The sequence below is a fragment of the Astatotilapia calliptera genome, chromosome 22, assembly GCF_964374335.1.
Source record: "Astatotilapia calliptera chromosome 22, fAstCal68.1, whole genome shotgun sequence".
Classification (NCBI taxonomy): Eukaryota; Metazoa; Chordata; class Actinopteri; order Cichliformes; family Cichlidae; genus Astatotilapia; species Astatotilapia calliptera.
In genome coordinates, this window is record NC_137442.1 from 29973445 (window position 1) to 29989503 (window position 16059).

At 40.4% G+C, this 16059-nt stretch overlaps 1 protein-coding gene across 1 annotated transcript; it reads left to right on the plus strand.

Annotated features, from left to right (window-relative positions):
- Positions 1 to 4497: 4497 nt before the first annotated feature.
- On the plus strand, positions 4498 to 15998 carry parp10 (poly(ADP-ribose) polymerase family member 10). The gene is made up of 11 exons (XM_026156323.2): positions 4498 to 4627; positions 5642 to 5817; positions 8433 to 8669; positions 8877 to 9107; positions 9182 to 10236; positions 10348 to 10560; positions 11461 to 11566; positions 11640 to 12641; positions 13976 to 14109; positions 14192 to 14366; positions 14440 to 15998. Exons 2-11 carry the CDS (start codon positions 5643 to 5645, stop codon positions 14736 to 14738), a joined length of 3627 nt encoding a protein of 1208 aa, XP_026012108.2. The 5' UTR covers positions 4498 to 4627; position 5642; the 3' UTR covers positions 14739 to 15998.
- The last annotated feature ends 61 nt before the right edge of the window (positions 15999 to 16059 follow it).

Sequence of the window (16059 nt, forward strand, 5' to 3'; positions counted from 1 at the left end):
GGGGGAGTGTCACACACAGGTGTGTTCCATGATTGTGTGCTGCCAAACACAGATATATAGAGCTTGACCAGAGCCAGTCCGATCTCTGAACATGGATAGACAAGGCCAAGCAAACGGACAAGGGGAAGTTCTTCCTCAAGGAGGAGGAGGAGGAGGAGGAGGAGGAGGAGGAGGAGGAGGAGGAGGAGGAGGAGGAGGAGGAGGAGGAAGAAGAGGAAGAAGAGGAAGAATAATAATAATAATAATAATAATGGGAAGAGGCCACAAATAATGCCATCACATTGAGACAGATCCGTGATGCCATCCTTCAGGACAATCATATATTCCAGAATATAAACACAATAAGCATCTCCACAATAGACCGGGTTTTGAAGAAGCATCAGATGACAATGAAACAAATCTCCAGGGTACCATTTGAGAGGAACTCTGACAGAGTGAAGGAGCTGCGTTACCAGTATGTAAATGTAAGTCAGTTACTGGTTGTCTCTCATTATAACCTTACCTGTAATCACAGTAAGCAGTTGTTCACTTATTTGGTTTCAATACCTCCTTTACCTGATTTCAGAATCAGTATTTGCTTCATCTGACTTCAACAATTTCAACAGAAAACTGCAGTTTACTGTATGATACAATTCTCATTATAATCCTTATTTTGTTGTCTCCCAATCAAATCTATCTAATACTGTAGGTTTTACTGTAACATCTCAGTAAGTCATCAGTATTTCCCACTCCCCTTTCTATCAAATACCCCTGCAGTACTTCCTCATAGGCCTATCACTAGTTTAGAACCACTGGAGTAGTGGCCTGTAGTATATTGAACCTGTGGGGGAGAACATGTAATTGTCTAACTGTAGTATATGGCTCTTCTGTATGACTGATTTTATGCTCTTTACTCTATTTTAGAGAATGATGGCATTGGAAGGACATGAGACCCCTCACATCCTGGTGTTCGTGGATGAAGCCTTCAACCTGGCCAAGGGCCGAAGACGTGGCCATAATATTATTGGCCACCGGGCCACAGTGGATGTCCCAGGTCAGCGAGGGGGCAATATAACTATGTGTGCTGCCATTTCTGAGAATGGTGTGGCCACTCACACCCCCAGTCTTGGCCCATACAACACACACAAGCTCATCTTCTTGGATCGCCTTTATACCGATTTTATCCCTGAAAATGAGAGCGGTCTCATAGGGCCTCACCGACCCATTTATCTAATTGTGTGGGACAATGTCAATTTCCACCATAGCCCACTCATTAGGGGCTGGTTTGCAACGCATCCAAGGATGGTCATGGGGTTCCTACCACCTTACACTCCTTTCCTCAATCCGATAGAGGAGTTTTTCTCTGCTTGGAGGTGGATAGTGTATGAGAATCATGCTCAGGATCAGCCGTCCCTGCTCCATGCTATGGACGCAGCGTGTGACGACATTACAGGAGATCAATGCAGGGGATGGTTGCGGCATGCACGCCGTTTCTTCCCTCGTTGCATCGCAAGAGAAAGTATCCGCTGTGATGTGGACGAGAATCTGTGGCCAGACGGACAACAGCGTGTAAATAATCAGGAGGGTGAAGACAGTGGACAAGAGCAGGAGAATGAGTACAGCGACCACTGGATAAGTCCTTGTTTTTTGATTTTGTGTTCATACAATTTACTACTGTAATGTACATTTTCTTTTTACATATGTATGAAACTTTCTTTGCGTGTGAATAAAAAATGGTTATAATTTCCTTGGTAGTGTGAGTGCAATCTGTGATGTCAAACCTTGGAGGCTACTCTTTTCTGTTGTATATTGTTGGTCCTCTCCCATAGTGACAAAACATCTAAACATTTTGTATGGCAGTACTCACACAATGCCAAAGGGACGATGCATTTTGGGGGCACTGACTATTCAGATTAGAAAGAAATGTAGTTTTGACACATGAGTGAACTGTTTTTGGAGAGATATGAGCTTTTGCAGGTGGACCATGTTGTTGTGATCAACCATCCAGGTTTATTTTGACAAAAGCACGAAGAATGATGAGAATGTCCGATCTGTGTCGAGAAATGAGCCAAAGCTATTGAGAAGGATCTTTGCCATTTTGGAGACACTGACTGTTTAAATGAGAAAGGGATTTAGACTGAAGCTTGAGTGGACAGTTTTGGAAGAGGTGAGCTATAGTGTTGTGCTAAATGATCTTAGAGTTTTGAGAATGTAATTTCTGTTTCAAGAAATGAGCCAAACCAATGGAGAAAAACTGTAATGCACTACAGGCCACATTGAAGTTTCTCAGTTTGACCTGCTTCTCTCTTTGCAACATAAAGCTATAGTTTTCATTTAGAAAGTAGTCATCACATGAGTTTTTGTTATATTTGCAATTAAACACAATATTACCTTGTTAGCATGCTCTTGAATCTGGTGGTCCCAACCTTTACATAACCATCAAAACCACAACCACCATACAGATGGAACAGAAGCAGGAAATATGGTAAGAGATCAAGCCCCTCCATAGAGAAATACCAACCAGCCTCTGATCACAACAACAGGCCCTGAGCACAAGATCTGTAGAGGAAGGAGTCAGTCACAGCTGACAGGATCCAAGCTGCATATTGCACAAGTTGCCCAAGAGATTAAGAAGTCCATAGCAGCAGGATGTGAGTCCCAAGCTGAGACAGTATACCCAAGGTCAACCTAGTGACAGTGCGTATATGAATTAGAAGTCCACTAAATGTGGTTGAGAACAACAGGGCTAAGTTCGAGGCAGGCAATCAGTTGTCAACCAACTGGTCAGACACAGTGGTAGTTGGTGAGGAGTGGAAGAGTGTTGTGACGGGTGTGGGAGTCTAAGCTGAAACATCTGTAAGAAAGACCGTGTGACAGTAAAGCTCAGCTGAAACAGGGCTTAAAGGAACAACTGGTCGGGGCCAAAAAAGACACATTTGTATTTACTGCATTAGCAGCTGTAACACCTGGAACTGGAAGCACAGCTCCAGCAGATTCTGGCAACATCAGAAGTCTCTGTCCAGAAGATTGCAGTCCTAGCAATAGCGGATATACTTGAAACTCCCAGAAGAATGAAGAAGCTAGCATTTTATGTATTAAGTTAGCACTTAATAAGTGTTAAGCCACAAAACAGCCCTCAATAAATGTTATATGTTACACCCTTTATCTTATTGCTTTGGCAAATGTATGTAATTAAACTGAAAGGAGCAGAAATCTAAGACCCAGCTGCTACCTGAGCACTCACACTGTAAACCACTGTGACTGAGCAGGATCCAGTTTATACTGTTCAGGGTGTAGCCCTAATCAAATGAGGGCTTTTATATGAGCCATAAAATGCACGTAAGTGCTAAAAAGTCTAATTCTGTCCAACCATTACTTAACAGTCGTTTCACAAGTCTGTTAATCACGAGTGCTTCAAACGTGCTTATGCACATTCCAGCAATGTTCAGTCACCCCACAATATTAATATACTCCCTTCCAGACCTGTATTCATAATTTTATGTACTGGCAATTGTTCTCAATAAAATATACTTCAGTGGTCACAAAAGTAAAGTGTTACATTTACAGCGGGTAAAATAACTGTTGATCACAATTTTCTAAGTAAAATTCTTTTTTAAAATGCTATCGACGTGAAATTCTCACCAGATGTCGGTAACAACCCATTAACTTTGAGTTTCTTGAAGATGTTTCACCCTATTGGGAGTTGTCTCTTATAAGGGTTGTTGACCCACTGTTGATCATCTGCATAATCAAATGAGATTTACATGAGACTCCACCAATTGGTCTTAGAACTCAAGAAGCTTCTTGAATGAGAAGTGAAATGTCTTCAAGAAACTCAAAGAAGTCCAGTCACTTTTCTTTCCAAGCTCCTTGGATTACCATGACCTGGATGACTGAGAACCTTCACAGACATAACAACCCATCAATCCACACATGCACAGAAATGAACTATAGAAACTATAGAGGTCCATCAATTAAGTTGTATACAGAAGGATTCATATGGATTAAAAAGCAGTAACTTATCTGTCTATAGACTGTTTGTATTGGCAACATTTAGGCAATGATTGGTATATGGGGATTCTAAATATCACATTATAGCTTGCATCCAAATATAATGTCACATTTGACCTCTGACCTCACTTTTACATTTCACATCTGCCTTTCTTTTAAGTTGGCCCCAAAATGTGTTTCATATTTAAAGAGTATTTAAAGAGTATTGTCAAGAGAAAAAGAATGAGCTGCACAGTTAGTTATAAATATACTGCAGTACTGCACTAATATTTGTCTTTATTAATAGTTAATGATGTCCCTTTATTTACAAATTAGTACATATTATCCATGACATACTCCTACATGATGTTTGAGTAATCAAAGTTAACATTTGCAATGATGCCCTTATCTGATTTTTGCTGCACTACAAATCTTCTTAAAAAGAACAAAGAACACCAAACGAATGTATACCAAACTCCATACTGTTCCCTTAAAACTAAATACCTGTAAGCTGTCAACTCTCACAAAGTTGCGTTGGCCCTTTAACACGTTGAGCTGATGACGCCACCGGACGTTCAACAAGCAGCACAACAAGGAAGTCTTCAGAGTCCACAGTTCAACTCTTCTAGCTTTGACAGCAAATGTTGTCGTAGAACAGGTAAGCAGAGCTAAAAGCTGTGTGAAAACATAACAGTTTATTCTGTCGCCGGCATAAATAGCTTTGCGACTAACAATAGCTTCAGTGACTGAACATGGCAGCTGTAGCCGCTAGTTTCACTTTCCAGTTAGCAAAGTGACAGCGTGCTGTACATGAACTTTAGGTTAACTACGCAGTAAAAAAAAGTGAGCTGCTGTGACGCTTATTGTCAGACTAAGGAATATGTTCTGTGTGGCTAATTTAAAAACAGCAGCACGACATTTTGGTCCTTAAAATTATGTAAAGGCCGGGCTTCCTGTAAGGTAGCTACGAGCAGTGCTATGTAGGCCATAATCACTGACACGACAGGCTCATACTCGATAGCAGCTATCGCATTTTAAACACAAAGTCACCACTTTAAAGCTGTCTCTGCTCATAACTGCTAAACTATGACTAATCTCTAACTATCTGTCAAACTAAGCTATATAATTATAATTTAAAGAAAAAGTAGCGAGTACAGATTCCTTTATACCTGCAGGCTTGCCTCCTCCTGATTTCCTCGTTTTGCTTTTTCTTCCATGTTTACAGGTTTAAAAGTGACAGTTTAAAACTTTATTAACACGTTATTGCAAAACAGAAACCGTGACATGTGTCGATAATAGCTGCTTCATATGCCACTTGTAATAGACAGACGTGAAACTTTATGCTCTTTTGTGTACATCCCAGTACTGTACTTGTTTACCTGCATGTGTGCAGCTGTACTACTGCAGTAACTGTCACAGCTGTACTTTGTTATTAATATTGTTGCCATATATAATATTGTGTAGTTGTCCTTGATATTTGATTCTTCCATTATTGTTTGATTTGTGTTAATGTCATAAAGCAGTACCATAACACAATTCAATCATTTTGGAGCATTTCTGAAGACAAAGTCGATATGAAATATGAAGTCCTCACAGTTGAAAAGCTGGAACAAGCAAAGATTTGGCATTGTTTTGACAGGCAAATAAAACACGATTCTCTATTTTTGTATAGGATGCCTGGTGAAAGAGTGGAGGAGAGGACATTGGAGGTGTCGAAGGTGCCTGTAGGAGTGGATGAGGAGCTTCTGTCTTTATATTTTGAGAACAAGCGGCGCTCTGGTGGAGGTCCACTTGTATCTGTGGTGAAGGATGGCGACCGCGCCATAGTCGTGTTTGAAGATGCAGCAGGCAAGTCACTGTGAACAGACAGTCATTTGTTTCTTGTCTTTTTTTCCAAATTTCTTACATAAAGGATTTTTTCACCTATAGTCCCCTTAAAAAGGACCAAACTTAGTCCAAAGTGGGCTAAGAGAAAAGGGACTTTCCCTTCATATTTTGAGTGATTTGAAAACAAGAGTTTTATTTCTGAGCTTTCAGACTTTTACTGCTTCGGATTATAGATTAGATTAAAGCTTTAGATTAATTAGCTGTGGTTAATCACAGCTAATTCATAATTTTAAAAAACGGGCAATTACTTTTTGACAAAGGATCAGGTAGGTTTAGATAACTTTTCTGAATTAATCAATGAAATCATCATTTAAAAACTGTGTTTTGTACTTACTCAGTTTATCTTTATCTAATATTAAAATGTGTTCAATCATCTGAATCATAAAAGTGTGACAAAACACTAGGAAATGAGGAAAGGGGGCAAACACATTTTCAAACCACTGTATACTCAGAGCTACTTAGGCAGCAGAGGAAATAACTAGTAGATTAAGCTATACTGAACATAATGACTTAATACAGTTCTGCTTTGTAATCATTAGTACCAGTTGGATACAAAACAGTTCATAATAAGCTCCATATCAACAGCAAAATCCTGCTACTACAACTATGTTAGTAGTAATACAATCCCGATTCCAAAACAGTGGGGGTGAATGAATGCTGTGATCTGCAAATCTGTTCACAGAAGAACACAGAAAACATATCAAATGTTTGAACTGAGAAAATGTACTTTTTTTTAAAGAAAATTATAGGCGAATCAAGGGAGTTCTGGAAAAAAAGGGACCACAGCAACACATCTCAAAAAAGCCTGGACATGTAACAGTGTAGGATTTCCTCTTCTTTTAACGAAGTTAAAAACAAAGGCTGCAAGAACATTTTGGACTTAATTAGGTTTATTTGCAGTGACATGATTGTATTTCAAAAGAGAGGCAGTTTCTCAGAAGCAACGATATGCAGAGGTTCACCAGTCTGCAAAAAACTGCTTCTACAAATTGTGGTTTAATTGTAATCCACAGTTTGTAAAATTGCAATATCTAATCACCTTATTCACATAATATCATTAAAAGAAGGCCATCCAAGATTGATTTTCTCACATATTTCAGAAAAATCAATCTTGGATGTCTGTGATCTTCAGGCCCTCATTCAGCACTGCATTAAAAACAGGCATGAGTCTGTCATGGGAATCCCCCCATGGTCTCTTTCAGGGATTCCAGAAGTCACCATCTTCTCGTGGCCAAAGGTCATATAAAATCGACTGAGAGAAAACTGTCCTGTGGTCAGATGAATCACGCTTTGAAATACGTTTTAGAAAACACAGATGCTTCCTCCAGAGAGAGACCATCAGAATCTTTATCTGTGCCCCGTTAAAAGGCTGCGTCTCTGATGGTGTAGGGATGCATCATACCCATGGGTTTGCAGCTGAAAGTTATGTAGAGATTTCACATCTATTATTTCATTTAGACGTCTTTTTCAGGGGAGGCCTTTATAATTTCACTAAGATAACAGCAGCATGGCTTTGTGCTGAACTGGCCTGCCTGCTGTCCTGACCTTTCACCTTCTTAAAGCATTTGGAGCATCATGAAACAAAACTGTGACATAGCTGTTAGCTGCTAAAATCCTATATCAGAGAACAATCCTCTCCCCAAAGTCCAACTGCTGAGGCATGTTGCTGACATCAAATTCAAAATCGGGCGATATTTTTCTTTAAATTGTACATTTTCTGTGTGTGAACAACACAGAGCTGAGCTGATTATTTGTATTAATTAACGATAGATATTTCTTTTCACTCAATTCAAAACTTCACCTTGGACCCCAAACAGGCTCGAGCTGTCCACGTATCACTGTGCTGGCCGATGGCTTTCCTCTGCAGTGCCATTTTTAGGTTGGCACAGGACACAGCATATTGTCCAGAGCATGTATTCACAGACTTGAACTGCTGCCTTAGAAATATTCTATCATGGAGTGCAAGCGTAGAAGTGATTTAGATTGTGTGGTCACTCTTCCTTATAAAAAATTGGTACAGACCTGTCTCAGCACTGCTGCACTACGGTCTTTTTCCCTTTGCTAAATGTCCGAGTACTGTGATGATCGCTTGGGTAGAAATGTGAGTAAATCTCTAATCAGTTTGACCACAAATATTATCCCCGTTTCATTAACTCAGTATCATTAGGTGCTATATTTCTCTGCCCTATTTGTAGTCTAATTTCTGTAAGTACCAATAAACTTAGATAATATATCTGTGTAGAAACAACTTAAGCATGCAGTGCAGCACCACTGTCAACACTTAAATAGTCTCCCAGAGTTAGGATGGAGAGAATCATCTTGATGCTGTGTAAGACAAAATGTCATCCTGCAAATTTGTTGAAGACTTGGTTAAAAAACGCTGGCCTGTATAATGACCTGTGATAACCTGACTGTTTAAAAACTTGTAAACATTTCTTTTTATAGTAAGAAGCACTTGAGTAGAACCAAAACCTTGTTGTGTTCAAAAGAACATTTTAATTTTAGACAACAGATATAGACGGTGCCGAATATTTACTGTATACTAATTCTTTTCTTTCCGCTCCACTCATTTTTAGTCGCAGCCCGAGTGCTGTCTAAAGGGCACCACGTTCTGCATAATGCTGAGCTGAGTGTGAGAAAGCCTGCCTCAAAGGACCCGCGCAAACTCCTGCTGCGGGGGATCAACCCCAACACCAACACAGAGATGATAGAGCTCTACGTGGAGAACACAATGGGACTGGAAGACTACAACCTGTATCCCTCACCGGGGAGAGATCTGATCGTCATTCAATTCCACGAACCGCTCGCAACAGGTCGACTGAATGCATATCTTTAATTTTTCTTAAAAACAAAGAGTTGATTTAGACCTTTGTGGTCTCCAGATAGTAAATCTTAATGACTTTGGTCCATGGATTCTTCGGGTTTTGTAGTAGCAGGCCGCTTGTGAAATAATTCAAATTCTACATGATGAATTGGTGCAGTGTAGTGGTCCTGACTGAAATATGTTGTTCATATTACAGATTTCCAAACACTTAGCACACAAATCTCTAAGAGGACACTTGATGGGGCTCAAGTAACCGTGGAACAGGTTGAACAACCCGACTCAATCTTAGTGGAGAATCTGCACCCTGGAACCACTCCGGACCACGTCACTTTGTACTTTGAGAGCAGTCGCGGCGGGAACCAGGACGTAAAGGAGGTCATCGTGCTGTCAGAGAATACAGCAAAGGTGTCCTTCTGTAACTATGAATGTAAGTTTTACACACTGTAACCTTTAAAACTTGTCTGCTTTGTTTTCTGAAAATGTTTGTTTTTCCTTGAACAGCTGTGGATGCTGTCCTGGCTCTCTCACACAAACTTGAGGGTGCTGCGCTCTCAGTGAAGCCCTACTTCGATTTTCTTGTACCTGTAGAAAGTAAAACATCGCAAGAGGTGGAGACAAGCCAAGACACAACTGAGAACTCTGAGGAGGTGAATGATATTGAGATGCAGACGAGTCCTCCCACGGCAGCCAGTTCCAGCAATCCTCCAAGTGAAATGGCTTTGGAGTCCGTTGCTGCTCCACCTCCTCTACCAACAAAGGTAGAGGAGGTGGAGGTAGAGGAGGTGAAAGAAGGGGAGGCAGAGGAAGTAATGGAGGAACAAAGCGATGATTCAGATACAATAACATGTCATATTGCTCTCACAGACCCAGGGAAACATGCTTTGTTTCAGCATAGTACCATTCAAAGGGACATCAAGAACACGAACCCGAATGTTATTATCCAAACTAAAGACGATGGTGTTTACATTGAAGGACCTGATAGAGCACAGGCAGAGCAGGTTAAACAAACCATCATGGACTTTCTCTGTAACATAGCAGAGGCTCATTTCACCCTTGAGCTGGAAAAGGCTCAATTTCTTGCCAGAAAAGATGTAAAGGAACGGCTTCTACAAGCCACGACACAAAGTGGCTCCTCTACTCTGTACACCGTATCAGACTCTAATATTACCGTAACGTCTCTAACCCAAGACTCGGCTAAAAAGGCGTGCAGCTTTTTAAAATCCCAAGTGTGTTACTTCAGCATGCCGATGGACCAGGAAAATGAGTGCATGCTGAATTGCAGAGAGTGGTCAGAGTTCCTGCAGACTCTGAGTTTCTGCTCTGTAAAGGTGTCAGAACGAGGAGGGAATATTGATGTTTGGACTCTGACGGGGATGGAGAATGAGAAGCAGGCTGCCATCATGCAGTTTCTGACTACACCCATTGAAAGGGAGACGGTCATCCCTATGGAGCCGGGCATGCTGAAGTACATTCAGATCCACTGTCATCAGCTCTTGGTTGACATGGACCAAGTGTCTATTTTTCCACTAGAGGCTGAGGATAATTGTGGCTTAAAGGTGTGTATCAGAATCGCATGTAAAGGCTTCATGACTGTAGTGGTGTAAACGTCATTAAAGTCAGAGTGTTTATAAATTATATTTTTACGTGTGTGTGGGTGTACCTGACAGATCCACGGCCACGTTGTTGCTTGCCAAATGGCAGAGGAGGTGCTGCAAGGTGTAGTTTCTTCAATCTGCACTAGAACCATCACAGTAAACACTCCAGGAGTGGCCCGGTTTTTAGATGAAAAGGAGTGTCAGAGCATTCTGAATGAGATGGAGGCAAAGTTTTGTGTCTACATCAGCCCCAAATATGTGCCCTGGAAGCCCCTGCCTCACCAGGTAATGATGGAAGAAATTAAGCTTGTTTCTGTAATCTTATGTGTTTTTCTGTGCTTTTAAAGTAAACTGCTTCCTCTTATCTTGACAGATTTGTAGGTGGTTGTTTCTGATTTTTATACCTCAAGGCTTGACTTTAGTTTTAGTAGTAGTCGTCGTTTCCCACATTGCTGGAATAATGTTCTAGTTATGCAAAAATATACAGAATAGGACAACACTGAATAGGTAGTGTAAAAGACTAAGTCAACCATGAAACATGAAATCCAAATGACAGAAAATGTAACCAATATGAGGTGAGCAGAGATCTATAAAATAATGAAACAGAATAAGAGTAAATCAACAAAAGATTTAAAATATAAGACGTCTGCAGATAGAAATGATTAATTAATAAAAGGGCAGTAAGAAAATGTTGACAGTGGATGCATAATCTGTTTTTGCAGCTGATCCATGGAGGGCTTACAATACAAATAAAATCTGTTCAGTGTTTTGCTGGCAGGCTGTTCAGTTCTACCAGACCAGAAGTGATGTGTTGTCGTTCTTTACAGCTTTTAAAAAAGGCTGAAAATAAGCAGCCCTATATCCTGTGAGTTACAATAGTCCAGCTGAGAATGATAAATAGATGTAAGCAGGTTTAAATCCAGTAAATCTTTGGGGGATAAAAAAAATTTAATGATAGCTCTTGGCTGGTAAAAGCTGCCCTTCACAACAGATCAACCCATAGAATTTGAAAATATATTTAAGATTTTAAGATTGTTTACGCTTGCTCTGGAATTTTTAACTAAAATGTCCAGATATACAAAACTACTCATATAGTGCGTTTTCTTACTAAGGATGTCTTTTGAAGTTGTAAGTCATTTAACATTAAGTTGGAACTAAATCATGCAAATGTTTTATTTATTCCAGGACATCTTTGAAGCTGCGTGGCAGATGATGTTTCACAAAAACTTCCCGAAAATGTCTGCGCAGGAGTTGAAGTCAGATTCAATGCAAATTGATGCTTCAGATGGAGGTAGCATCTTTGGTTTCTTTGCAGGTATCTGTCAGTTCTACGCAGCTTAAACTGTGCATTTAACTCTTTGCAGGTCTTTTAGAGGAGGCGAAGAAAATCGTCTCGGCTATTGATGAGAGACTGGTGCACAGTGTGCCCACTTCAGACCAGCAGGAAAACATGGATAACGTAGACCTGTACACGGCGTCAGATGACCCAAGCAGCCTGATGGACCAGGACTCCGATGTGACAGCTGTTGACTCAGATCAGAACACTGCGAGCGGCTTATTCTTCAATAATGGAGCTCTGGGCCATTCTAGCAATCTGGAGGAAGAGGCCCAGCTGTCTTTAGCTATCCAGTACTCCATGGAGTCGAGCCACTGGACCCCGGAGGACGAAGAGGAGCAGCTGCAGAAAGCCTTGGAGTTGTCCAGGAATATGAGCCAAAAAGAAAGCTCTTCTAATGGGGCTGATGAGACACCCCAGGTGCACCAGCCAAAGAAGGCTAATATCAATATTCCCCTGAAAGATGCAATCGAAGCAGCCAACACCATCCAGTTATTTGTGTTTGCAGGCTATAACTGTGACTTGATTCGGGTGGACATAGCCTTTGGTAAGAAGGTGAGCCAGAGACAGGTTGAGGAGAAAATAGAGCACAGGAACTTGAGGAATATGTCAGAGTACTACAAGACATGTCTGGACGTTATCAAGAGGAAACATGCAGTTGAGATCCAGATTCAAGGGACCATAATCACCGTATCTGGTTTCAAAGACTTTGTGATGGGAGCTGTGTGTGATGTTAAGCTGCTTCTGGAGAAAATCTCCAATTCTGTACCAGAACAGGAAATCCTGAATACTGTGCAGTGGTTGCGGCACGACCCAATCTCCTCCGTCACTGCTCCTTATTCTCCCGAAGCCACAGTGTTCATTGAGAATGCCTTTAGAAAGAAGCTGAAGAAGGTTGACATCTTGCTAGACAATCAGCCGCACACAATCAACTTTGAGAAGATGCAAGAACACAACATCGCTTCGGGGAAATCAGCGCAGATCTCCAGGAAGTTGCTCGAATTAGACGATTTAGGTGACAGTGTACCAGGTAAAGTGGGATTTATTAAGCCTTTTGTGGAATGATGCCGCGTGTGGGGCCGTGAAAGAGACAAAATCCAGAAAATGATTAGCAAGTCAAAAATGTCATCAGCTATCTTATGCTATATCACACAACAGGCCACATGATTTTTCATATAACTTCATTAAAGGTGCTGCAGTAGCACAAATATTGTGTGAGGTCTGGTTCAGTGACTCCAGTTAGCTGAGGTTAAGCCCAGCAAACAGCTACACCAACACACCAATAATTGAAGCTTTAACAGTATCCAAATGGACAGTTGTTATAAAACTGTCCATTTGGATACTATAGAGACAGAACTTTTTAACGCAGCAGTGTTACAGATTTATCTGCTTTTGCAGCCAGACTCATTTTTGGCCATTAGAGGAATGTTGGCTTCGGTATTTAGCCCTTGAAGTTGTCTGTGAGGAATATTAGGTGTATTTGTAGTTAGCTCCGCTGTGTTTTTTCAGATTAGCACACAGTCAGAAGTATTAGCATTGTGTACCTGCCTGAAATAAACTATTAAAACATAAAACAAAGTAAAGTATGTAATAAAGAAAGACATTTTCATATCAACAGCTGAGTGGGGAGACTTAGGGAAATGTATATAATTGTAACTACTTATTACGTCCACCAAGGTAAACAGCATAGCTCGAAAACTTAAGAATGAATTCTGATAAAACTTTGTATGGGTGTAGAGTGGGGTCATGTTAGCAATCTGTTAAAATTAGGCTTATTTCCACCAAGGTCTTCAAGGTCAACTTCATGATTTATTAGTCAGAAATAAACTAAAAGCCTTAAGACTTAGAAGTTATTATTCTTATAAACGTGGTGTGTATTTTCAACATTGTCACTAGATTAATCCGAAGGTCAAAATGATAATAATGCTGTATAGAGCTATTTAAAACTGTGGTTCTTATTGCTGCTGTTTATATTGACAGCATATGGAATGATATATGGGGATTCTAAATATCACATTACTTTGGACCTCTGACCTTATCTTCAAAGTCATGAAAGCTCAAACATTCAAAAAACAATCTCTTTACCTTTAAAGCTCTGCTTAAAATTGTCCTGTCTTTGTTTGTGGTATAATTAAAAAAGAACAAAGAAAACAATAAATATATACAAAATAAACTGATCCCTTCAAAGTAAAATACCGCCAAAGAGAGCGAGCTGCCTTGGTGGAGGCTTGCACTTCTTGTCATTGATGTATGTTAGTTAGTTTTTCCACTTGCATCAGTTTTGCAGCTCCCTGTTTATTTTATTAAATAATACGAATCATTTAAAAAACTGAAATAATGCTTACTAAATCATTTGTTTAACAGAAGACGACTACTCCGTGCTATCAAACTTCCCTGAAGCAACCAAAGTGGACGAGGAATCTGATGAATTCCAGAACGTGGTGAAGCAATTCTACGAGACCATTCAGGAATACCACAGCAAAATCCGAATCATACAGGTGAAACGATGAGCTCTGTCTCTTTTGCAGCACCTGACTGTGGCTTTAGTGGTGACTACAATCATTTTTGTTTGGTTTGCAGGTTGAGAAGCTCATGAACAAGCTGTTGTACAATCAGTACAAGCTTAAGAAGGCCAGCGTATTGCAGAGCGCCACCTACCCGCAGATCGAGCGCACCCTGTACCACGGCACGAGCGAGAGCAGCGTCAAGGAGATATGCGTCCATGGCTTCAACAGAAGCTTCTGTGGAAAGAATGGTACGCTGGCTTTCTTTGTCTTGTTTACATCAGGTTTTGTCACATCTTCTGATGTTCTGGTTTCTCCACGCAGCCACCGTCTACGGTCAGGGGGTCTATTTTGCTGTGAACTCGGCTCTATCTGTCCAGGATCAGTATTCCCCACCAAACGCGGATGGATACAAGTTTATTTTTGTGTCCAAAGTTCTAACGGGAGACTACACCAAAGGCTGCCATTCGATAAAGACGGCCCCGCTGAAGGAGACAGGAGATATCCCCCTCAGATACGACAGCGTGACTGATAACATTACCAAGCCGTCGATGTTTGTCATTTTCAACGACACACAAGCTTTTCCAGAATATCTCATCACATGCCAGAGAATCCACCGCTGAGGAGAATGGATTAGACGCCGGCGATGAAATTTAGAGAGAGCAGACTGCTGATGCTTTAATGTTTCTGCCTTCAGTTTAAAAAATCAATTTTGGTTTATAAAGGGCTAAGGTGTAATCATTTGATCAGCCGTGATCAAACCCATGAAGTGCTTCTCTGTTGATCGTTTCCCCTCTTTGATTTCCTCACTATGTTGTAATGTTATTAAAAGGAATCAAGCAACTGAACCCAACAAGCCAGTTTTCATTCAGTAACCTTAAACATGCCCTTTCAGCACATTTACAGCTCATTGTGCCGTGGCTTTACATAGACAGCACTTATTGCGTGACATTTGACTTGTAATAGTCGATTTGGTTCTCACTGCCATCACTCCTACACGCCAGTTAATATTAGCCTGGCTTTTCCTCTGTTAATGTCATTGTATTCCTATAAGTGGAAGACAAGTTTTTGCTGACAGTACTACATGCACCCCTGTCTGCCTGCTTCTGTCAGTATGAGGTTATTGTGAATGAGTCACATCTGATAGTACAAGAATATGACTCCTATTTAGTTTTAAGTTTGGGTTAAGTTATTTGAGTTTCTCCCTAAAGTTTTTCTTTCTTTCTTTTGGCTGTGCAAGAATAAAACTTAAGTGTGGTAAAAATAAGAGCAAAAAAAAGAAAAGTAGAGGTGTGTCGTCCACTGCTCTACAGCTGGACGCCAGTGATCTTCACGTACAGGTGGGCTTGGGTTGAAAACATTTATTCTTTGTCAAATTAAAGATAAATCTGTCTTGTTTTGAGTCTCGTGATCTATGTTCTGTCTTAAAACTTTAAAGCCGTATATCCATCGCAGCTGTTGCACACGTCACGGACTGTGTGCTGTTGTTTTTCTGAACCAAAATGATCTGTGAGCTCCAGTATGTGTGTTGCACAACATGTGATAGTTCTTGATTGTCTTCTCTCTACTGCTGATCCTTGTTTAATGAAGTGAGCACAGACAGCCTGATTTTAATTACAGTGCCTTCATTTTTCCAAGTGCTCTCATAAGAAGTCCATCCATTCATCCATTCTCTTCTGCTTATCCTTATCTGATCACGTCTTGGATTTTAATTAAATCCTGGAAAGTTTTGGCCCTGGGTTTTTGCTGTGTTTAATTTAGACTTACAGTTACTACAAAAGTCTTTTGTTTTTAGCATCATGTTTGTTGTTTTTAATGAAGAATATTTAGTTTTAAGAGAACTCCACTTCATTTATATGAAAAATAAAACTTTAAATGAGAAAGCGTTTGATGGTCGTTTTTTACCCTATTTGTAGATGTTAGACCACTGTTGACCTATAACAA